Source organism: Peromyscus eremicus, chromosome 16_21 (genome assembly GCF_949786415.1).
Source record: "Peromyscus eremicus chromosome 16_21, PerEre_H2_v1, whole genome shotgun sequence".
Lineage (NCBI taxonomy): Eukaryota > Metazoa > Chordata > Mammalia > Rodentia > Cricetidae > Peromyscus > Peromyscus eremicus.
This window is the reverse complement of record NC_081432.1, coordinates 24,490,553-24,514,865: the sequence shown is the minus strand read 5'-3', so window position 1 is coordinate 24,514,865 and position 24,313 is coordinate 24,490,553. Positions and strand designations below refer to the sequence as shown.

At 52.2% G+C, this 24,313-nt stretch overlaps 1 protein-coding gene across 2 annotated transcripts in view; it reads right to left on the bottom strand.

The window, feature by feature from the left end:
- Adamts14 (ADAM metallopeptidase with thrombospondin type 1 motif 14) overlaps window positions 1-24,313 on the bottom strand; it is a 73,885-nt gene that overhangs the window by 31,028 nt on the left and 18,544 nt on the right. For both annotated transcript variants that reach the window (XM_059281742.1, XM_059281743.1), the window contains exons 3-4: window positions 19,010-19,166; window positions 13,963-14,153 (exon numbers count right to left, since the gene is read on the bottom strand). In XM_059281742.1, coding sequence (XP_059137725.1) covers window positions 13,963-14,153; window positions 19,010-19,166 — 348 coding nt within the window. The remainder of the gene's footprint in view (window positions 1-13,962; window positions 14,154-19,009; window positions 19,167-24,313) is intronic.

Below are 24,313 nucleotides of genomic sequence, written 5' to 3'. Positions count from 1 at the left end.
ATTCAAATCCCAGACCCTGAATCCCAACTCTGAGCTCTCTCCACAGAGCCCAAGTCTGTGGGGAAAGGGATGGCTTCAGAGTTAGGGGCTGACCAAGATGCTCTTCTGTCCCTCTCTGAAGAGTCTTTCCAGAGAGGTCACCCGACTCAAGGGTCCCCCTTTGAAGATCCCTGTCGTAACATCTCTAAGCACTTTCCAATTATCGCTGGAACGGCATTACTCGGTGGTGCCTGCACAGTGGAGCCCCAGACACGCACCCTTCTCCAGGGTAAATCCCCAGAATAGGGCAGTGCCCAAGAGCCTTCGGATGGGCAGCGTCAGCGTCACCCAGGAGCATATTAGAAACCGTCTTCACAGCCGGACAGTGGCGCATGCCTTTAATCCCAGCACTCGGGAGGCAGAGCCAGGCGGATCTCTGTGAGTTCCAGGCCAGCCTGGGCTACAGAGTGAGTTCCAGTAAAGGCGCAAAGCTACACAGAGAAACCCTGTCTCGAAAAACCAAAAAGAAAGAAAGAAACCGTCTTCACACTCCAAGTCTCCCCAGTCAGATCTACGTCTGAACAAGATGTTCTTAGACTCCATTGAGGGGAGGAGCTCAGCTCAGAACAACCCTTTTGTCTCACAGGTCCAGGGTCTGGGAGACTGAGGAGTCCCCCACAGGCTGCACCCAGAAACCCAGTCCCAGTCTGGAAGCCTGGACAGAGAGGGATTCAGCCTGTTTGTCTACTCCCAAGGATGGGATGTTCACTCTCTCCTGAGGATGTCCATCTCCTGAGTTAGCCCAGGACACTGGGTTAGACACTCCAGATTTCTTTGTTTTAAATAGCCTTTTTAGGGGCTAGGGATCTGAGTAAAAGCAGGATGAAACAGTGCACACCCCCCACCCCACCCCCAGTGTTCCTATAGGGAGACGGGAGATGGAGACAGACGAATCCCACAAGCTTGCGGACCAGCCAGCCTGGTGTTCGCAGCAATACCTGAGGGAAAAGACCCTGACTCAAACAAGATATAAACCGATACCCAAATTACTGTCTGATCTCTGCACATACACTGTGCCATGCACACACCTACACACCTGCATACACACATACACACACACACACCACACACGAACCACACCACACCACACACTCGCACACAAAGGCTTTTTTTAAAGGCTTAAAAATCAAATATTTCACTGTAAACACACACACACACACACACACACACACACACACACACACACACACAAATGGACAATTAAATCACTTAGCAACCAACTATATAATGACCACAGTTAACAAACTTCCTGTCACACGTGCATGCCTGTGTGCTAGTTTACACTGAACACACTGTGTTTTGCTGGCTTCGTGGAAAACGTTCTATGTCTTTAACTGTGATTCCTGACAACCAGTCAAGATAGGCAATAATAAAGCAGCTACTTGGAGTCCTGGGTTCAAATCTCAGCTCTGTTTTGTTTTTTTGTTGTTGTTTTTAATTTTATGTAATGAGTGTTTTGCCTGCCTGGATGCCTGTGTACCAAGGACATGCAGTTCCCACAGAGGCCAGAAGAGGGTGTCGGATGCCCTGGGACTGGAGTGACAGATGGTTGTGAGAGGCCTGTGCTGGGAGTCGAACCCTGGCCCTCTGGAAAGGCAGCTGTAACTGCTGAGCCATCCCTCCAGCCCCCTTAGCTGTTTTGTTTTAAACGTTTAGCTGGCTTGGGACACAGCACAAAACTCCTTTTCCTACAGAATGGAAATAACAATAGCTGTTAGAGGGCTGCCCCATATAAATGTCTGGAAACCACACGTGAGACACAAGCCCAGAGGCACCGTCAGTGACACACAGTGGTGACCTCTGACTCCTGCCGCATGGCTTCATGGAAGCTGCATGGTTTCATGCATGCCCTTGTCTCACCATTTCTGTCTCCTGGGCCATTTAGCAACCGTTCCTTCTCACGCATATGGGAAGTAACTAACCTACAGGCCGTGCAGGGGCGGCCGTCCACCAAACAGAGAGGAGTCATCCTTTTAACGCCACACGTGAGTCCTACAAGGAGGGAAACCCAGGAGGGAAACTGGAGACCTGGTGGGCCAGCAAAGGAAGAAACCAGGCTGTGGGCCCAGAGCCACGAATTAGAAGCTGCCTACACCACAGAGCCCAGCCCCTGCCCATCCTCCCAGTGCCCAGAGCTGGCAGTGGCCCCTGTATATGAATGTGCAGACCTCAGATCAGCCAGCTTTGGGCTTCCGCCATCCGCTTTCCTGGCGCCTGTGTCTGAATCCAACTGAGTACCGAGACCAAAGCCCAGAGCCTGCTGTAGACAAACAGACCCTGCCAATCCCCACCGCAAGACATGATGGAGAGGCCCAGTGCACAGGGTTTCCTCCCATCTTCCCGGGCAAAGGCTTCATAGAAAGTGTTTCACTGTGTAACGATGGCAGCTTCCTTAATCCACATGCCTGAGACCCTAGGAGGACTGCAGTTCCCGTCAGTCGTACCCCGGCACCCACAGAATGCCAACCTTATGATATTTTACTGATACCTGATAGCCACCCGCAGGGAAGTGATCTTTTTTGTACGTATAAGCCTGCATGTGTGTCTGTATAGCAAGTGCATACCTGTTGTACACAGAGGGCAAAGAGAGCGTTGTATCCTCTGGGACTGAGATTACAGACAGTTGTGAGCTGTCATGTGGGTGCTGGAAATCAACCCAGGTCCTCTGGAAGAGCAGCCAGTGCTCTGAGTCACTGAGCCGCCTCCGCAGCCCCATGAGAAGTGACTCTTGACCTGACTTTTCAGCCCCTCCAGCACCAGGACACAGACTTTCTTCTACACAGGGCTGGGGCAGTACAGTTTATGGACTCTAAGATGACCCAAAAGACACAGGAGAGGCGCACACCATTCACCATATCAGGGACGCACACTCCACAGCTGTCCCAGGGAAAAAAGGGAGAGACAGCTGGGACATTTAAGCGGGGATATATCCTGGGTTCTGGACATCTGGAGGGACTCCTGGGTTGATTGTCTTCGTCCATGTGTCCTCTAGTTATATGGGCTGTTGAAAATACGGTCTGAATCCTGCATGTGGCAGCCAGGCCTCTGTGTTGGAAGGCTTTGCACCTGCAGGTCTAACCGACTGTTCACTGAAAATCGGAGGGAAAACTGTTTATATGAAACACATGTTTTTGTTCTGTTTTTCCCCTGCCATTGGCTGCTCCTAACCAATACAGCCCAGCAGCTATGTGCACAGCGCTTACACTGTATCCATTTTTTAGAGTTATCTAGAGGGCTGGAGAAATGACTCGGTGGCTAAGAGCACTGGAGGCTCAGCCAGAGAACCTGGGTTCAAGTGCCAGCATCCACACAAAGTAACTCACAACTGTCTGTTAACTCTAGTTCAAGAGGCTCTGACTCCCTCTTCTGGTGTCCATGGGTACTGCATGTATGCGGTACACAGACACACAGGCAAAACACCCTGTACACAGGACATAAAAGTAAATCTTAAGCCTTGAGGGACTCAGGGCAGGGTCTTAGAACCGATCCCATTAGGATAGAGGGACAACCGTACTGATTTCAGTCACTTGCTTAGCCGACCAAATCTATTCATTATGCACATATATATACATAATTTATTTAACTTTATTTTATGTGCATTGGTATTAAGATGTCAGATCCCCTGGAACCAGAGTTACAGACAGTTGTGAGCTGCCATCTAGGTTCTGGGAATTGAACTCAGGACCTCTAGAAGATCAGCCAATGCTTTTAACCACTGGACCATCTTTCCAGCTGCCTCATCAAGGTTTTCAACGACCTTTGTTCCAACTGCCATTCAGCCTAGGACACTGACAGACGGGATAGGCCCTGCCCTCCCAAGCTCCCTGGTCCAGTCCTCTGGGCCCTGGCATGTTCATCTCAAATACCCCTGCCAGCCCTGGCCCTGGAGTCGGGAGCTCAGGGTCGATCTGGCTGGAACTATCTCAATGCTTTACGTGGGCCAGAGAAGTGACTGGATAGGGCCACCATATTGGCAGAAACTGCCCCTGCACACGGTGCCACAGCCAGGGGGGTGTGGCTACCTGGCAGGCCCAGGAACCTATCCTCCCTAGGACATGCTCACAGGGGCCCTCTGACAAGCTCCATCCTGGCCGCACACCCAGGGCCTGGCCCGGCACCCTCAGCCTCCATGGCTGTGGAGAGGGGTGGTCAGGGAGCAGTCGGAAATGGCTTCCCACGGTTGGACACAGAATGGCCACAGGACACACCCACAGGGCCGAAAGAACAGTGCATCTGGTTTCCTTGCTTCTCACCTCTAAGCCAAGTTCAAGGCCACCTTTGCCAGGACTCCTAGGTGAGGGTGTGACATCACCTATTGGCCCGAGATAGCCACTGGGTGTGTCCGAGAAAAACAAGCAAAGGTCAGAGTGCTGGCTGAAGGGAGACAGCACAGCACGAGGGAGGGCGCAGGTGGAGAGTGCCGGGGGCGGGGGGGGGGGGAGCTGCTGCCCCCGGGATAACCGCTGTGTGCCAGGCTCCGTCCCAGGCTTTCTCCTCCACCTCCTGACCACCTTAGAGAACGGAACTATTCCACTCTTAGAAGCAAGAAAACAAGATTCTCTTTCATTCATTCTTTCTTTCCTTCTCTGTGTGTGTGCGTGCGTGTGTGTGCGTGTGTGCAAATGTGTGTGCCCCATGTGCAAGTGTACATGCTCATGCCAGAAGAGGACACTGGGCGTCCAGCTCTGTCACTGTCCACTTTATTCCCACGAGACAGGGTCTCTCACTGAACCGGAACCTAGGTGGCCAGCCAGCGAGGCCCAGTGATCCTCCTGTCTCCGATTCCCATAGTACTGAGGTTAAAGACCATGCCCAGCTTTTTATGCAGGTACCAGGGACTTGAACTCCTCATGCTTGTGGTAATGTCTAGTTTTTAGGTCAATTTGACACAGGCTATGGTCGTTTGGGAAGAGAGAACCTCAATTGAGAAAGTGCGCCAACCAGACCTATGGGGGCATTTTCTTAATCATTGATTGACGTGGGAGAGCCCAGCCCACTGTGGATGCTGCCACCTCCAGGCAAGTGGTCCAAGAGTATATCAACAGCTTGAGCAAGCAATGGAGAGCAAGCCGCTAAATAGTGCTCCTCTGTGGCCTCTGCTTCAGTTCCTGCCTCCAGGGTCCCGCCCACCCTGGCTGACTTTGATGACAGACTGTGATGTGGAAGTCTAAGATGAAATAAACCCTAACCCTCTGCAAGTTGCTCTCGGTCAGTGTTTTGTCACAGCCAAAGAAACCCTGAACTAAGACCCTTGCAGCAGCAAGTATTTTTACCCACTGACCATTTCTGCCCAGCGCCTACAAAGAATACAAGCTTCCCGGGGGCTGGGGATAAAGTTTCCATGGTAGAATGCTTGCAGAGTATGCACAAGGCCTGAGTGAATGGGGCACGGAGAACGCCCTGGTGCTCGCAGCTCTTAGGAGGTAGAGGCAGGAAGATCAGAGGTTCAAGGCCATCCTTAGCTATGTCATAAGATCTTGTCGAAGGACAGAAAAGAGGGAGGGGGAGGGAGGGAGAGAAGAAAGAGGGAGGAGGGAGGGAGGAAGTGCAAGATTCTGTGAGGCTAAGTAACTGTCCAAGGTCCCCCATCTGGGAAGTGAAAAGCTGGGATTTAAACAGATCTACGTGACTCTGCGGCCCCTATTTACACTCAGGACTGTCCAGTTTCTGGGTGACAATGAGTAGTTCCTTCTGCCCAGTAGAAAAGAAGAGATCTCAGAGGACAAAGTCAGTCCTTTCCCAGCACTGAAGCTCTGAGCCAGCCGAGGGTAGCACCAGGAGGAGACAGATGGAAGCGGAACTGTGGTCCTGGCCAGGGCCACAGGTGTGGCAGCAGCATACAGCCTCTCGAGCTGTGTCTCCTCAGGCCTCCTTTCAGAAATATGGCTTCTGGGAGGGTAGGTTTGTGTAGGAACCCTGTTGCCCAACGATTGGGCAGTCAGTCCCACTGACATGAGCTGCAGTTCGGGGAGACGTGGAGGGTTCGTGGAGATGTGATGGGGAAACCATAGGAATGCCATGCCCCTGAGCCCTGAACACAGCAAGCTTCAGAGGGACAGATGTGGGGAGAAAGCATCCTCAGTGACAGGGAAAAGTGAAATAGAGGCTACCAGGGAAGGGGACACTGAGCCAGGGCCCTCCGAGCTTCCTGGAACCTTCTCCCGCACAACTCCTGCTTCCCAAAACACACAGCTTCTAGATCACAGAAGACTGCCCAGGTTGCAAAAGGGGCTGGGGCTGGGTTTCCCAGCCCAGTGGAGAGCAACACAGCCACCCAAGCAGTAGCAAAGACCCCCTCCCATCACCCTGTAACCCTGGGGTATCAGGCCCCTACAGCCCTGCGGTATGAGAACTATACGTTTTCAGACTCGGAGCCTGAGAGGTAGGAGAGCCCCAGCTTCAGTCTGTGGCTGACGGGGTAAACCAGATCCCCAGGAGAACATGAGAGGGCTGTGGGCAGTCTTGCCTCATGTTCCACACCAAGCCCAGCCTCTCCTCGGCAGAGCTAGGGCAGAGAGCGGCACAGAGCACAGTGTCCAGCAATCTGCACTCCCTCTCTCCTGAGGGACGGTACTCAGAGGAGCCACAGGACAGACTGTCCACCTCTGTCAGAGGGCTCAGGAAGGTTTCAGGAGATAAGAGTAAGAACAGTGCCAAGAGGCAAGACCCTGGAGTCTACGGCCACCTGTGCTCACACCGAGGCAAAGGCACCAAGTGCCACTAAGTGCTGACCCGGCTTATGAGGCTCCTCCCTGTATCACCTCCCTCCCCGAATCCCAGCAACCCTCCCAGTCAGCAGAGGAAGCCCTGTCTGCCTGCCTGCACAGTGGGGTCCAAAAGCTGAGTTCAGGAGGCAGGAAGTGTTGTGTAGATGTCACAGGCCTGTTTTCTTTTGAATTACAGGTTGACCATCCTGAATCTGAAAATGGGCTCTCAAATTTTTAGGGTTTTGTTTTTTTTTTTTTTTTTTTTGAGTGCCAGAGTAACACTCTAAGTGGAAAATTCCACACCTGGGCTTGTGATGGGTCACTGTCAAAAACTCAGTTGCACTAAAAATAACATGTAAAATTACCCTCCGGCTGTGTATCCAAGGTGAACATGAAACACATGTGAACTTCATGTTTCGACTTGACTCCTCTCCCCAAGATTGCTGCGGCTGACCTGCAAACATTCCAAACCCCAAACGCTCTGGTCGCAAGCGTTCCAGAGAGGAGATACTCAGCTTGTAAGGAATCTCTCCTTATAGAGAAGCTTTAGGTTTGCCGGGGTAGCAGGGACATCCCATGTACCCTGTACCCATCTGTTCCCACTACCGGCATCTTGTGTAAGAATGGTTCAAGTTGTCAGGATGAGCCAGCCTACACTTGGCAATTATTGACTCAAGTCTGTACATCTACTGCTCTGGTCCTCCAGTTTTCCTCTAACATCCTATTTTGTGTGTGTGTGTGGGGGGGGGGGGGAATGACCTCATCCAGGATAGAATAATGCACCAGGTCACACATTGGCCACAGTTTCTTAGCCCTTCCTGGCTTTTGGTGGCTTTAATGATTTTGTGGAGAACTACCCTGGGACTTCAGAGACCATCAATCAATTTGGGTGTACCAGATGTATTTTTCCCTTTTGTTTCATTTCCGTGTGAGGAGGGCAGGGGCAGGGTTTCACTAGGTAGCCCAGGCCAGATTCCAACACAGGATTTCCCAGCACTAGTCTGTTTCGCTGGTGCTCGGCCTGACCCACATAGTTGCCCGGCCTGGAGCCAAAATCTTGTCCCCTCAGAGCACACCTTGCCAAGGCGCCACACTGCCTCATGGGCCACGTCAACAAGCCCTACCTCCAGTCATCAGCAAGGAGGTGAAAGGAGGTTGCTGAGTCTCCTAACTTGTCCCCTGGCCCAAGCTCATGACCATGACCTTTTATTTCAAAGGGCTGGTGTGGTCTCCCAATGCGTGGTGTTCCCTGCCTGCCAATCAGCAGCACACACTAAGGGAAGTGGTGTCTCCAAGGCTCCCCAGAGCCTAAGGGCTGGCCTGCATAGCTCCCCTGGGATCAGGCTCTTGGGTCCACCTCAGATCCAGGTTGTTTGTGCAGGGTGGCTCGGAGAGCACAGGGACAGACCCACCCAGCCCAACAGAGTCCTTTTTATCCATCCACAACGCTCAGCATTTATTCCCCCGCAACCTACTTAGGAAACACAGCAGCCTTGATGTCCCAGGCAGGCCTGCCTGCGTATAAACAGAGGCACGAGGAGACCTGGCAGGCCCGGGGCTCCACACTTCCTGCCTCCTGCACTCAGCTTTGGGAACCCACTGTGCCTCTCTATGGTGTGGAGGATGAGAAGGGACAGATGTCCAGTTCGGGAGCCTGGGCTTAGTCGATGGCATCTGTTAGTTTTAAAACAACCTTCTACTTTGGGAGCCTGTTACATCACCCCAGAAATAGAACGTCGGGAGTCTCCTCTGTGGTTGATAAAGTGGAATGCTATGTGTGAAAGTGCTCTGGGGACAGTAGTGTCCTCTTCACTCATTGCTAACATAGTCTTGTGCTGGCGGAGGACATGAGTCATGCTGGGGGAGGGGCATGAGTCTTGTGCTGGGGGGCATGAGTCCTCTGCTGGGGGGCATGAGTCTTGTGCTGGGGGGCATGAGTCCTCTGCTGGGGGGCATGAGTCCTCTGCTGGGGGGCATGAGTCTTGTTCCGAGGGGCAGCATCTTTATTGTGCTTTCTATTGGGGTGACAGTTGTTTCTTCTCAGGGTGGGAAGGCTTAGAAAACGTCCATACCTGTGTAGCTTAGAGCAGGGGCTTCACCTGACACTGTGGACAACTTGACACTGGTCAGGGACCTGCCTCATGCACTGTACCATACTCAGGGTCTCTACTGGTCTCCACTCATGAGATGCCAGCGGCATCCCACCTCCTTCTGTTGTCATAACAAAGAAATACAACCAGAAGCTGCCTGCTCCTTCTCTTGGGTCCCTTTCCTTTTCTTTATATCTCCCAAAACCCACTGGTTTTTTTTTTTATTTGTTTGTTTGGTTTTGGTTTTGTTTTGAACCCCAGCCCCCACCCGCATTCCCTGCACATTAGGCTGGGAGCCCAGGCTCTTCCTTCTCCCCTCTCCACAACTGCCTGTCAGGTTCTGCAAGGGCAGCAGCGCTAGGTAGGAAACACACTTTGGAATCAGACAGATCTCGGTTTGAAGCCCATCTCTGGCATTTAGTTGCTGTATAGATTCTGAGCTGGTTGCTTAACTCCTCCAAGTCCTAGAGGTAATGGATGTGGCCTCCTAAGGAGGGGTAGGGGGGTCAACAAGCCAATGGATGTGGCCTCCTAAGGCTACAGGTAGGGGGCCAACAAGCCAGCTGAAAAATGCTCAGGCTGTTGCTGTGTGGGGCAGGTGAGCCTGCCTCTTGGGCCTCTGTCTCCCCTAAGCCCCTCTGCACTGTCCTCAACGAGTCCGACCATCCCAGAGCATTGAGGCTTTGCTGTGCAGCCAGGTTGAGAGAGTCGGTCTCTGCTGACAGGCTCCCAGCAGGTGCACGCTACATCCTGAAAATAACTACTCATTATGTTTCAGGGATCAAAGCATTCCCTAGCACTGAGATTTGAAGAAGCCCTAAGGACGGGGGCCAGGGAAATGGGTAAACTAAGGCACAGAGAAAGATCAGGCATCCAAAGCCTACGATCAGGGGACAGAAGAGTGAAGAGGCAGCCCTTGCCCATCATCCATCTTAGCTGTGGATCTTTCTAACAACCCACGTGAGTGCAGAATTAACCCGAAAGCAGGCTAGGCTTGGCATGAGAGGCCCACCACCCTCTGTTCAGGCTTCATTGCTCTGGGGACAGGATCTCCTTGGATGGTGGTGACTGCTTCACTCTCTGGATCTGCTCCGACTCTCCCCCCACTCCACCCCAGCCCCCATGGACTAGCACAATAAAAGCATCCATCCTGGCAAACAGATATCTTCCGTGCTCCCACCAGGCCAGCCCTGGCAGAGACAAGGCTGCTCAGGTAGGCAGAGCTTCACCGCAAAAGTAAAACAACACCCGTGTGCCTGGATTCACGAAGTCTCCCCAGGGGTGTTCATGCTTCCGGCATCCCAACCAAATAAAAGCCTCACACAATGAAGAGGATGAGTTGTGGGTCCCACGGGAGGGTAAGGCTGTCTGCTGCCCATCTGCTCACCTCCAGGGGCAGGAAGTCTGGCTGGCCATCCTCTGTTTGGCAAAGTCACAGCCCCACACAACCAGCTTGCCTGATGGCAGTGGCAGGTATGTATGGCCATCCCTTAAGCCGTAGCCTGTGTGTGTACCATGAGCATCTCTGCTCTGGAAGCTGGGTTCCATGGGAAGCATGGCCTTAGCTGCACCATCCCTGGCCCTGTGTTTCCTATCCATATGGCGAGGCAGCAGTGAGCAAGCAGCCTAGCCTATGGTATTGAATCCAAGTTGGACATAGTGGCCCATCCCTGTAATCCCAGCACTTGGGAGAAGGTGGCAAGTTCAAGGCCAGCCTGGACCACATACTAAGTTCAAGGACAGTCGAGCATACACAGGAAAACACCATCTCAAAAATAGATAAGCAGAACAGGTAGGAGGGGGATGGGAGGAGGAAGGGGAAAGGAAAAAGAGAGAGGGAGGGAAGGAAAAAAGAATAAACCCAGGCTACCCACATAGCAGTCTCCAAAGAAGTCCCTCAGAGCATTGTCTCTAGGGGAAGCTGACAATGATTCCTGGCCAAGGGTATAAGCCACAGGTTAGGGGGTCAAGGGTCAAAAATCAGAGCATAGTTATTGGACATGCCAAGAGAGCCAGGGCAGGCCACAGGCCTACTTTGTCCAACAGTAAAACATGGAGACGTGCAGAAGGGCCTGGGAAGGAAGGGTATCGGGACATTGACCTCCACACACCTAACCACCAGGTCTCAGAAAGAACTTCCCATCCCTTCCCCGCCACGCCAATGGCATTCCCTTGGAGTTCCCAATCTCAGGGGAACCAGAAGGATCCTTCCGAAACCTTCCCAGGGGTTTACCAGATCACACCTCTCTGATCAAGTTTCAGAAGTGCTCTGGCCTTAGAAAGGAACGGTCTCTTCATGATTCATCCAAAGATCTCTTCCTCACCTTGGAGGGGGTGTGACGGCCCAGGCTCTAGTCTCAGCACTCAGGAGTGAGTTCAAGGCCAACCTGGGCAACTTAGCAAGAGCCTGTCTCAAAGTAAAAAGTAAGAAGCAAGGAGCTGGGGTCAGAGCTCTGCACAAAGCTCTAGGATCAATTCCCCAGGACAACCGAAAGGAAAAGAAAGAAGAGGAACACCAGCTTGAGCTGTTTAGCAAGAGAGGTTCTCAAAACAACGGGGGCTAAGATGGGCATGCAGCTGGGTCTGCTGAGCGAGGTCCAGGACAGCCTGGTCTACCGAGCGAGGTCCAGGACAGCCTGGTCTACCGAGCGAGGTCCAGGACAGCCTGGTCTACAGAGCGAGGTCCAGGACAGCCTGGTCTACAGAGCGAGTTCCAGGACAGCCTGGTCTACAGAGCGAGTTCCAGGACAGCCTGGTCTACCGAGCGAGGTCCAGGACAGCCTGGTCTACAGAGCGAGGTCCAGGACAGCCTGGTCTACAGAGCGAGGTCCAGGACAGCCTGGTCTACAGAGCGAGGTCCAGGACAGCCTGGTCTACAGAGCGAGTTCCAGGACAGCCTGGTCTACAGAGCGAGGTCCAGGACAGCCTGGTATACAGAGCGAGTTCCAGGACAGCCTGGTCTACAGAGCAAGGTCCAGGACAGCCTGGTCTACCGAGCGAGTTCCAGGACAGCCTGGTCTACCGAGCGAGGTCCAGGACAGACTGATCTACAGAGTAAGTTCCAGGACAGCCTGATCTACAGAGTGAGTTCCAGGACAGCCTGGTCTACTGAGCGAGGTCCAGGACAGCCTGGTCTACAGAGCGAGGTCCAGGACAGCCTGGTCTACAGAGCGAGTTCCAGGACAGCCTGGTCTACAGAGTGAGGTCCAGGACAGCCTGGTCTACAGAGAGAGTTCCAGGACAGCCTGGTCTACAGAGCGAGGTCCAGGACAGCCTGGTCTACAGAGTGAGGTCCAGGACAGCCTGGTCTACAGAGTGAGGTCCAGGACAGCCTGGTCTACCGAGCGAGTTCCAGGACAGCCTGGTCTACCAAGCGAGGTCCAGGACAGCTAGTGCTGTTACACAGAGGAAACCTAATCTCACATTAATTAATTAAAAACCAGGGGTTAGAGAGATGGCTCATAGGTCAAGAATACTTGTTGCTCTTACAGAGGACCCAGGTTCGGTTCCCAGCACCCATTGAGTTGGTGGCTCACAACCATCTATAACTCCAGTTCCAGGGGGCCCAACGCCCTCTTCTGAACTTCTAGGGCACCACGTGTACATGTGGTACACAGACATACATGCAGGCCAAATGCCCAGACACATAAAAGAAGATAAATAAATGTAAAACAACAACAGAAATGCATGACCCTTTCCTGTTTTCAAGGGAAGCCCCAAATCCAGCTGGTGCCAAGTTCCTGTCCATCCTCTCATCCTCCCATCACCCATCAGCCCTGAGCCTCCCAGTTTCCATCCCCTGGTCATTTAAGCCCACCTCTCCTATCCCAGAACTCACACACATGGGTACCACCCTAGGCAATGACTCGGTGACCCAGCAGAGGGTCAAAGGCCCTTCCAGGACATACATGCATGTCCTGGGAGCAGCTCTTGGACTATGGGGACCCACTTGGAACCCCAGAGTGGTCAGAATACTTTAAGATGAAAACATTTGAACAGATACAGCAAGAAACCTCTAGAACTTCCCTTACTGAAACAGCAGCAATTTCCAGGAAATGGGACCACAGAAAATCCCCTTGGAAAGCGTCACACCATAAAGACCCTGGGGCCTGACTGAGCACCAACCACAAACCTCCTCATCTCCATTTGCTCTCCTCCCTTTAAGAAGCCATCTGAGGGTCTGAGAGATGCTGGCTCAGCAGGCCAAGGCGCTTGCTGCCAAGCACGAAGACCTAAGTTCAATCTCTGAGACCAGCATGGCGAAAGGAGAAAAACCAACCCCCCACAGATTGTCCTCTGACCCTCGCAGGCCCCGTAAAACACACACACACACACACACACACACACACACACACACGCACGCACGCACACACGCACACACATGCACACACGTGTACACACGCACACATGCACTTACACGCACACACACAATATAATTTTTAACAGAACCTGTTTTACCTAAGCAAAATTTCCATTTTAGGCCACTCTTTTGAATAACTTATCATCTGAGTTACTCAAAATAACACCCCTACCCCACATCAGAGGACCTGGTAAACTGCTTCCTCTTGCTAATCTGTCTCAGACATGGGACATAAGAAGGGAGAGAAGAAATCCTCTCCCACTCCCCCAACCCAACCCCATACACCCACACACCTGGGTCACCAGTCACAGGACACCACCTGGCCTAAGGCCACCATCAGAGGCCAGGCTTTGAGTGGACACAGTAGCACTTAGATTCCCCACCCCACAAGAGACCAGCAAGTTACAGCTGGTCCCCCCTACAAACCCTACCACACCCTGCCATGTGGTCCTAGCTGGACCTGCCAATTTCTAGTCTTGGGTTGAGCAGTCAATACTCCGAGGAGGTAGGTGCGTCCACACCCATGGCCATCTTCACTTCCTCTTTCTGGAATTAGTTTATGTGTTCCAAGCCACCTACTAGGCTAGAAGAAGCCACCAGGCGGTGGCCAGCCAGACTTGCAGTACTCACACTTCCCTGCACTAAGTCACAAGCGGTCACTCCCCCACACCCTCTCTGAGGAGCTCCAGGCCTGAGACATCAGCATTGGGAGCTGCCCACCCACCCACCCACCCACCGACACCACCCGGGCCACAGGGGCACTCACGATGTTCATGAGCGTGAGGACGTAGTTCTGCGTGTGCTCCTTGCCATGGAAGCGAACCACCGAGTCATCTACGGCCAGCAGCACCTCGATGCTGTAACTGCCAGGCTTGGCGTGTCGCCGCTTCCGCTCGGTGTCACCCAGCTGGTCCCCAACCAGGTTCAGCACGTTGGGAAGGTCACCAAGGCCAAAGGCTGGAACCAGATAGAAAGAGTGGGAGGCTGTGGCACACATGGAATCGGTCTTTCTTTCTTCTTCCTTTTGTTCTTTTTCGTTTTTCTGAGACAGGGTTTCTCTAAACCTGTAGCCCTGGCCATCCTGGAACTCACTCTGTAGACAAGACTGGTCTTGAACTCAGAGATTTGTCTGCCTCTGCCCACTGAGTACTGGGATTAAAGGTGTGCACCTCCACCACCTGACAGGGTCTCCTGTAGACCAGTCTGGGCTGAAGATGACCTTGAACTTCTGATCCTCCTGCCTCCGCTTCCTGAGATGACAAGCATGTGCCACCGCACCATTTCATGAGATGCAGCTTGGTGAACCCAGGGTTTCCTGACTGCTAGGCAAGCGCTCTTCTCATGAAGCCGTATCCCCAGCCCCTCAAACCATTCCTCAAAATACAAAAGAATCCACTTACCTGAAACCCACTAGAGTGGGCCCAGAGCTGGGGGTATAAAGACCCCACAATCACCCTGCTAGCGGCTGCCAGATGGGGAGACGGACAAACGGCATTTGGGTCATAATGGGGAGGGGGCTGCACTTGAGTCTACAGTGTAGTTTGGGTAAACAGAAATGGGGTGGTGCCAACATACAGTATGCGGGCTTCTTATCCGAAACACTTCAGACTAGCATTTTTAGACCTTGGAACTCACATACACTGGGACAGCTGAGCAGCCTTGAACCAAAAATCCCAAACTGGAAATGCTCCAAAATCCAAAACAGTGAAGGTTCCCAGCAGCCCGGCATCTAAGCCCAATGATGATTCCAGTAGCTCAGACAGGTCACTGGGAGGAGGGAGGAACCCTCCTGGGGGTGGGTGCCGGTAAGGAGCAAGAACTCTCTTTAAGAGAGGGGAGCAACAGTCACCCAAGCATGGAACAGCATTCAGATACTCAACAACCCTGGAGCCCTTTCCTCCATGTCTACTAAAGGGAGGCTCAGAAAGGTTACCTAACTCACCCTAGGTCACACAGCAAATTAACAGCAGGAGCCCAAACTACAATCCTGAGTCTCTCCCCCCTCCCTTATTCCCACACCCAGGCTGGGACCACCCAAGGGGAGTCTTGTGTCAATGGGGGTGTCATAGGGACCTCAGTCATGCCCTCTTTTTCGTGACCCTCCAGGCACAGCGAGCCAGAGCGGAGAGCTATGAGGGAGCCCACCCAAGATGCCCCAAATGAACGGAAAATGTACAGCTTCCCAAAACCATCCGCGATCTCCAACCCCTGAAACCTAGAGGGACCCACGGATTCCATTCGCAGACCACACCCAAAGCCAGCTGTATTCACAGAGAACCGCATGCACACGTTCAGACCAGCCCCGTCACAGCAGCCCCAAAGGTGTGCAGACACAGGCGTGCGGGCATAAGCCAGAAAACGACTGCGTCATGAAAATGAGTGACGTGCTAAGACCGACGCAATGTGAAGCCTGACGCTAAAGGGAAGGCATCCAACAGGCCTTGTTCTGAGGAATCCGCCCTCATTGTGGGAAGGGCGGGAGATTTTAAAGAGAGTGACAGGAATGTTTTGGAATTAAACAAGGGTCTTGGTTGCACACATTGTGCAGTCAGCGTAAAGCCACACTATTCCGTATTTTAGAATGATGACTTTGAGAGCTGAGGAGATGGCTCAGCCAGGAAAGGGCTTCTACACGAATGCGTGGCCCCAAAGTTGGATCCCTGGCCCCCAGATCAACGCTGAGGGTGTGTGGCTGCCTGCTTGTAGTCTTAACATGTGGGAGGCAGAGTCAGACTCTTCTCAGAGCAGGCTAGACTCCCCAGTTCCTTGAGCTCCAGATCCAAGTGAAAGAGCCTGCCTCGGTATATAAGGTAAAGCACACTGGAGGAAGGCAGTCACATGCACACACTCCCACAAGTACCCACTCATGCACACATAAGCAGAGCACGCACATGGACACACATGGACATACATATGCCTATGGCCGAGGCCCTGAGCTCTGCCATAGGAGTCTATGCTGGTTTACATCCAGTTGCCTCTCACGAAGTATGTGGGAGGAAGGAAGTGGGCATGGGGCAGGCCAGGGCTGTAAATGAGGGCAGTGTTAAGGGATGAGCAGGGAGCTGGGCATTGAGGTGCAGCCAGAGCATAGGAGCGTACCCCAACAGCCTGGCCTAGGCAGTTCAGACTTCTGAATGTTAAGGGACAGCTGACTCCATTTTCTTTTTAGTTAAACAATGTTAGACTTCAGTCATGTCCCCAGCTAGAGGTCAACTTGTTTGACTAGTTCTTGTGACTAATCAATAAACTTGTGAATTACACATTGTAAATTGTTTCCATTGTTCTGAGAAATGACTGATCATAAGATGTTTTGTGGTATGTTAACTGTCTGACCATAAACCCCCAACACGTATCTTTCCTGTGATCACAAAAAAACTGCAAAATTCTACTTTCAATCACTTGCTCACTTGGTATAAAGAGGCTATGCATTTAACCTGGGCCGTTTTCATTCTCTTACTATGGGAGACTGAAAATATGACCCAGCCATTATTAAATTTTTACTTCCCAACATCTCAGCGTTAGCTCGTGGTTTTCAACACCACAACTCTGAAGGCAGGCAGTTGTGGCTTGACCATGCCCTGGAAGAGAGCATTGCTTAGCAATTCTTTGGGGACACAAGTCTCAAGTGTCAGTGGGCGAAAAGTGTGAGGGTCTGTGCATTGGATGAAGAAGTGTGGACGCACGGCTTGAGAGTGGAGGAGGTATTTACATGTGTAAGCATGAACATGTGCTGGTTCATATGAGGGGAGATATTACTCTGGTGGGTGTTCTAGTGTGTAAGAATGTGCGAGCGTACAGAGGTGAGTATATGGGAGTATGGGGGTACATGAGGACATGTTTGTATATGTATACAGTAACAGTGTGTAGGTGCACAGGTATGTGAATGCTGCACACATACCCTCTTCAAGAAGCTGCAGCCAAGGCCACACCCTGAGACCCTAGAGGAACAGTCCCCTCCACCCCAAGTTCATGGGTGAACACTATACCCCTTTACAGAGGAGCTTGGAGTTGGTCTGCCCCTCCAGAAGCAGCTTGAGTAATAGGCCCACCTGATAAAGCCCCTCAGGCCTCCTGTCTGTCTTCCTCCGGGACAGCTGGACACCCCCAACACACACAGAGAGGTAAGAGTCCATAGGAGTGACACAAGGATGAGGAAACCTGAGGGTCTGTCCCTCAGGAACCCCACCCTCTGCAGAAGATGGAACGGTGAGAAGCAGTGTTGACTGGGAGTGGGTAGGAGAGGGGCCCCCACACAGAATGGGGTGCCAGGCAGATACGGGGTGGCTCAAGCTGGGGGGCTCCTCTGCCAGGCTCAGAGATGATTGCCCACAGGCCACCCAGAAAGTAGGTCTAAGAGAAGCCTTCGACTTGCCCATCACACGGGGACAGGCACACCTGGGATCTTCTCACAAGAAGTGTTCCTATCACGTGCTTCAGGGTCACAGGTGCCCAATAAAGTGCTCTATCATGCCTGGTCACTGGCAAAAGGCCTTGGGTGGCCAGGCCCTGACCATTGGCTGGCACACTTGGGGGTTCACCCAAGTAGCTTGTGGTCCAGAACACCGGACACAGTTCCCTGGGCTGATACCTCAACTGTGCAAGCTTGGCCTTGGGGCCGCCATCTGTGTGGCTACTAAGGAGGCTGGGGTCAGGCTCATGGAGAGGAGCTAGGTTTCCCTAAGCCTCTCTTCAAAGACAGATCTATGGCCTTTGGGTTCAGAATTGGGAAAGAAAAAAAAAAAATCCCAAGTATGACTTAATGTTCTCCTTAGAGAGGAGGTACTGTGTCCACCCCAGCCTCACCCACACTGGTCAGAGCGTCCACCAGTCCCTCATTCCCACCTGCAGGCCTGCGGTTCTTACAAATAACAGTTGGAGAACAGCTGGAAACCTCAGAGAAGCCACTGCATACGGAACAGCTGGTCTCTGGGCATTCCTTCACACGAGGCCCCACCCCACGGGACCCTGGCATGAGGGTGTGGCCACTCAAGACCAGATTCATCCAGCCCCCTGCACTGCTCCTCAGTCAAAGGAACTCCATGACAAAGCGAAGCCTCACTGTGAAGTGGCCCACAGGGCCAAGAGAACAGCACCTGTCACATTCCTTATACCCTTCTCTCAACAACGGTGTCCAAGTACTGTTCACCAGGGAGCCAGGTGGCGCCTGCTTTAAGGGGTTCCTACCCGAGCTTGCCGATGGCCACTCCACTGACTACGGTGAGACCCCATTTCTCAAGGGCCTGTCGTTTGCCCGGCTTTGTGCAGACTTTAGTGTGCACTCACCAACACACCAGAACAGCCTCCGCAGGTGGCACTGGTTGATTTCACCTCACTCATTTGGACAACGAGGCTCTGAGACCGTAAAGCACTTGCCTAGGGTCACAGAGCAAGAATTCAAAAAGGCGCACTGGACATAAAGCTATCCCCGCTGCTCCAGACACCAGGAACTGACCGGCAAGGACCGTAAGGATCTTCTTGTGGCTCCCACACAGTGTGGTTGATTGTCAAGGGGGAAAGAACCAATGGCCATTCAACCTTCTGCTTCGGCTTAGCCGCCTTCATCGGCAACACGGAGCATCCTCGGAGATGCTGGGATCCCGGGGACCCCTGTTCTAGACCAAAGTGGCTCTCTCTAGCACCTGGTTTTGGCCAGTTCTAGCAGCCCCTTCGACCCACTAGGGCTTGGCCGCTCTTCATCGCCCAGGCCCATTTCACAAACAAGAAGACTGAGGGCAGGTACTAAGAGCTTAAACCGGAAGTGACCCCAAAGATAGGGACAAAGGTGCCTCCTGGGGCCCCTGGCCATAGCCTACCTTCATTGTGAAGGTCCCCATGAGGCTCTGCCCACTGCTGCTGGACCGCTTCCCGGCGGTATACCACGTGTGTCCTTCCACCGGCCTCCTTGGCCTGCTGCCCTCTCTCCAGAGGCTCGATGAAGTAGTCAGAGCTGTCTGTGCGGATGAGTCCAGCCTGCGGGCCAGGAAGAGCAGGAGCAAGGTGAGAGACAGAAGAGGTGAGAACCTGGGACACAAAGCAGACACATGTGGAGGCTCTTCCTCCAGAGCCTGGGAAGCCCTGGGACTCCTGAAGCGCAGGGGAGTTAGGGAGGCTGATCATGGGAGGGGGAGGGCCCCCATTTTAAGCACCGCAGGACCTGCATTGCTTGTGCTGGTCATTTGAGGCTTCCTATGAACAAAGAGTTCTATTATTACTTTTCAAGGTAAGTGGGGCGCACACAGCCAGGCACAACATTCTGACCGTGTGCTACTCCCCCTAAAGGCAGGAGAGAAAACCCCAGAACAAAAGGGAAATCAGCCCTTGGGTAGGTGTGGACCCTGCTCCAGGACAAAAGGTTATTGTTTCAGACCTAAAGCACACATGCATGGTACAGCCGGGGGTGGAGTGGGGGATGGGGTGGAGGGTGGCTGGGGGTACAGGCTTTGGGTACCACAAGAACCTAGCCAGGATGGTGTACCAAGGGGGCAGGCTCCCCTTTTAATCTCACATTCTGTCCACATCAAAATATTGCCTAAAAAATAAAACTAAAATAAAATCAAGAGCTGGCTTTGGAAATCAAAACACAAAAATCTAACCTTGGCCAAACCCAGAAAAATGTGTTATTAGCCACCAACCAAGACCATAATGAAAGAGGCCAATAAAGCATATAAAGAGATGTGTGTTAATATACATGTGCCTGCAAATGTATACAGACACACACGCACCCACGTCATCTCTATAAAGTAGGCCCGCCCACCTACCACGGTGCACGGAATATAGCAGATAATGTTTAATAAATAAGTATTTGTTGAATTCATTCACTTGTTCTGACAGATACCTACTGAAAGCCTTCAGCATCCCAGACACCAAGAGCCCAGCTGTGAACACAAAGCCGTGCTCAAAGGCACATTTTTTTTTTTTTTTTTTTTTTTTGGTTTTTCGAGACAGTGTTTCTCTGTGTAGCTTTGCGTCTTTCCTGGGACTCACTTGGTAGCCCAGGCTGGCCTCGAACTCACAGAGATCCGCTCAAAGGCACATTTTTATAAGCTGACAGGACTTCTCCATTTGAACCAGAACTCCCCTCCTTAAAATAAAGCAGCCACTGCACACCCTTCAATTCTGCCCACCTCCCCAGCTCGGCCTGTCTGGGAGTTGTGTCTCAGGGAAGTCCTTCCAAGGCTCCAGTGCACCTGCCCCTGCAGCATCAGGCCCTTTCCATTTGCTAGTGAAGCAGAAAACCAAGATGGTCACCTTCACACCTCGTTACAGACCCATTCGGGAGGCCGAGAAATGCTCCAGGGAAAAATAGTGGCATTGTCATGGTGTGTGGCCTCCCCAGGCTCCATTTTATCAGGTCATGTGATGGTCTGAGAAAATCTTGGTGCTTTTGTTAGAATGCCAGGGACAGGGTTCTCCAGCTGGGAAGACAGAGTGTAAAACACTTGCTACATAAGCCTGACAACCTACATTCAGATTCTCAGAACCCACACAGAAGCTAGACCCAGTAGCACAGGCTACCCCCATAGTCTCAGCACACCTGGGTGGGGGACTGGAGGTTGAGGCAGGAAAACCTCAGCCAGCCTGACATAAGCCCCGTGAACAAGAGATCCTGTTTAAATCAAGGTGGAAGAAAAGGACTGGACCCAAGCTTGTTCTCTGATTGCATGCACACTATGGCTCGTGCACATAGCACATGCTTGTACCACACACATACATACATACACACACACGCACGCACGCACGCACGCACGCACGCACCACATGCGATGTCAGCATTAGCGTTCCTTCAAAAGACTCAGCACCTACCACTTGCTCTGGGAAACAGGTAAATAGGGCTCAGCCTCTGGCTCTGGGAAGGAGCCAAGGATGAGGAATGTCCTACCCTACCCAGCACTAGGGCAGGTGTGGCCCTGAGGGATAGGTGTGCACCAGGCACCTAGTTACAAGAGCTAAAAACACAACCTGACACCCCTGCCCGAAGCGGCCTGTGTTGGCCCCATGGAAATACTGGCAAGAAGAGAGACTAGCAGGAAGGGGCTCAAATGCCCTCGGCTTCCTGGCACCAGCTCCGTTCTCTCCCATGTTGGCAGCACATCTCCACTCTGCCCTTAGACAACGCGACCTCCCTCAAAGGCCTGTATGCAGTCTGAGGAGAGCTGTGGTGACCCCAGCTGTCAATCAGGCACCTTGAGACGGGACGCCTGGGCTAGACCCCACAGCTCGATGGAGGGGGTTGAATGTACGAGAGGAAAAAAGTGGTAGGGTAGTCAAAGACAGCCACCCAAGATGGATAGGGCATGTCAGGTGGAGGGGGACCTTGGGCAGTGTATGGAGGCATGGACTGTGCCACAGACCAGAGAGGCACTGAGGATCACAGGCAGAGGCTGAGCAAGGCTAAGAAATAATGACTGCAGTGGTTTGAAAGAAAATGGTCCCCAAAGGGAGTGGCACTAATGAGAGGTATGGCCTTGTTGGAGGAAGTGCGTCACTATGGGGGCGGGCTTTGAGGTCTCCTATGTTTAAGATACAGTCTAGTGTCTTAGACCACTTCCTGTGGCCCCGCAAGTCAAGATGTAAGGACTCTCCAGCACCATGTCTGCCTGCACGCCTCCATGTCCCACCATGATGATAATGGACTAAACCTCTGAGATTGTAGGCCACTCCATTAAACGTTTTCCTCTATAAGAGTTTCTGTGGTCATGGTGTCTCTTTACAGCAATAGAAACTAAGGCTGATTGGCCTCAAGCAAGGACATGCCCCAAAGCTATTGCAGCTGGGCAGCCTTGACAGGACTAGTGAGAAAGACCAGCCCAGCCCACCACCACCTTCCATACTCCTTCCTATGTCCCATCCACTAGAGAGGAGCTGTTCCTGGTGCAAGCAAAGAAACCATCCCTTCGCCGGTCTATCCTGCAGGCCAAGGTCCATACAACTAGGCCTGCCCATGAGGGGTGGTCTGTGCCCTCTCAGCCTTCATGCTTCTTGAAGCAGCCTGCCAGAACAGAATTCCCTAGACCAGTAGGCAGAAGACTCCACCCACCTTTCTCATGCCTTAGCCCTCGTGGCCCAGATCCTCTCTTCTATTCTGAGACTTGTTTAACCAACTGCACAAAGCAAAGCTTTCAAACGTTGACACCTCCTGCCTCGTGGTTCCATGTGGTTCCATGTGGTTCCATGTGGTTCAGAGCAGAGAGGCAGGTTCTAAAACGATCTGGATGCTGTTATGACTGCTCAGCCCACAGTCACCGACCACATGTTTAAGCTCCAGATTGAGAGTTCCTAACTTAATAACAAAACCAGCTAGGGGGCCTCTAACTTATGCTTGGGTGTCTCCAGTGACAAAAACCTTCCTCTCTTATGATGCATGAAAGTCTCTACAGGGGTGCTCCATACATATTGACTTGACACAGCCTACAGTCACCAAGAAGGGTGTCTCAGCTCTGTGACAATCTTTATCAGGTTGGTCTAAAAACATGCTTGTGAGAGACTGCCTTGATTGTTAATTGTTATAGGAGGGTGCAGCTCCCTCTGGGTGGCAGCATCCCCTAGGCTGGTGGTCCTAGGCTGTATAAGAAAGCTAGCTAAGCATGAGCCTGAGCAAGCCAGCAAACAATATTCTTCCACAGTTTCTACCTTCAAGATCTTGCCCTGATTTCCCTCAGTGATGGACTGTGACCTCAAATTGTAAGCCAAATGAACCCTTTTATCCCCCAAGTTGCTTTTGGTCGGAGTGTTTTATCACAGCAACAGAAAGGAAACTAGAATATATCCCTATGTTCTACCCTTTATAAACTGCCGTATTATCTGTTATTATTAAAAAGTAATACCTATAAGCCGGTGTGGTAGTTTGAATGTAGTTGGCCCCCTTAAGTTCATATGGAGTGTCACTCTTAGGAGGTGTGGCTTTGTTGGAGTGGGTACAGCCTTGTTGGAGGAAGTGTATCACTGTGAGGGTGGGCTTTGAGGTTTCCTATGCTCAAGATACCGCCCAGTGTCTCAGTCCACTTCCTGTTGCCTTCTGACCAAGAAGTAGGCAGCACTACGTCTGCCTACACACCTCCATGCTCCCCACCATGATGAAAATGGCCTGAACTTCTGAAACTGTAAGTGAACCACCCCAGTTAAATGTTTTCCTTATAAGAGATACCACGGGAGCTGGGCAGTGGTGGTACAGGCCTTTAATCCCAGCACTCGGGAGGCAGAGCCAGGCAGATCTCTGTGAGTTCAAGGCCAGCCTGGGCTACAGAGTGAGTTCCAGGAAAGGCTCCAAAGCTACACAGAGAAACCCTGTCTCAAAAAACAAAAACAAAAACAAAAGTTGCCAGGGTCATGGTGTCTCTTCACAGCAATAGAAACCCTAAGACAGCCCAGCTTGGTGGCACACACCTTTAATCTTAGCACTCGGGAGGCAGAGGCAGGTGGATCTCTGTGAGCTCGAGGCCAGCCTCATCTACAAAGCAAGTTCCGGGACAGCTAGGGCTGTTACACAGAGAAAATCCATCTCAAAAAAATGGGGGGAAAAAATCTCTACAACTTATGTTGTCTTATGCCTTTTCACCTTCAGAGCCCTATACAAAGGCACTCATACTAGACCCATTTCATTAATAAGTTTTAGAAGTTCAGAAAGTAAAACAACTTGTTCAAGCTACCCAGTGAGGTTCAGCATTGAACAGGAGCCCAGGTCTGTATGGTCTGTAACTGATACAACATATAACCTTAGCTCATCTGGGCTGGGATCTGCCCTTGGGGTCCTTTCCTAGTCCCACCTAGAGTTCTCTTGGCTTCTGTTGGGATCTGGCCTTTCAGAACAAGAATGCGCAATGTCACTTCTGGACAGTTGTTGCCATGGACACCTCCCACCACGAGTGTGACAGCAGAGGAGACTCAAGGCCCAGGGCTCATAAAGGGAACAGTGCCCTCCCACTCCCGAGTGACTTCCTGTCTCAACCAGAAAGGATCCTCAGCTTGCACTAACCTTCCTACCACACCTGCAGCTCTCCATCACCTCCGACTCCTCAGTCCCTCTGTCCTCAGTCCCGACGGCTCCAGCTCCTAACCTCAGGCCTTGCCCCAGGGCCGAGCTGAAGAGTGTCTCCCAAACCAATTTACTAAGCAGGGCA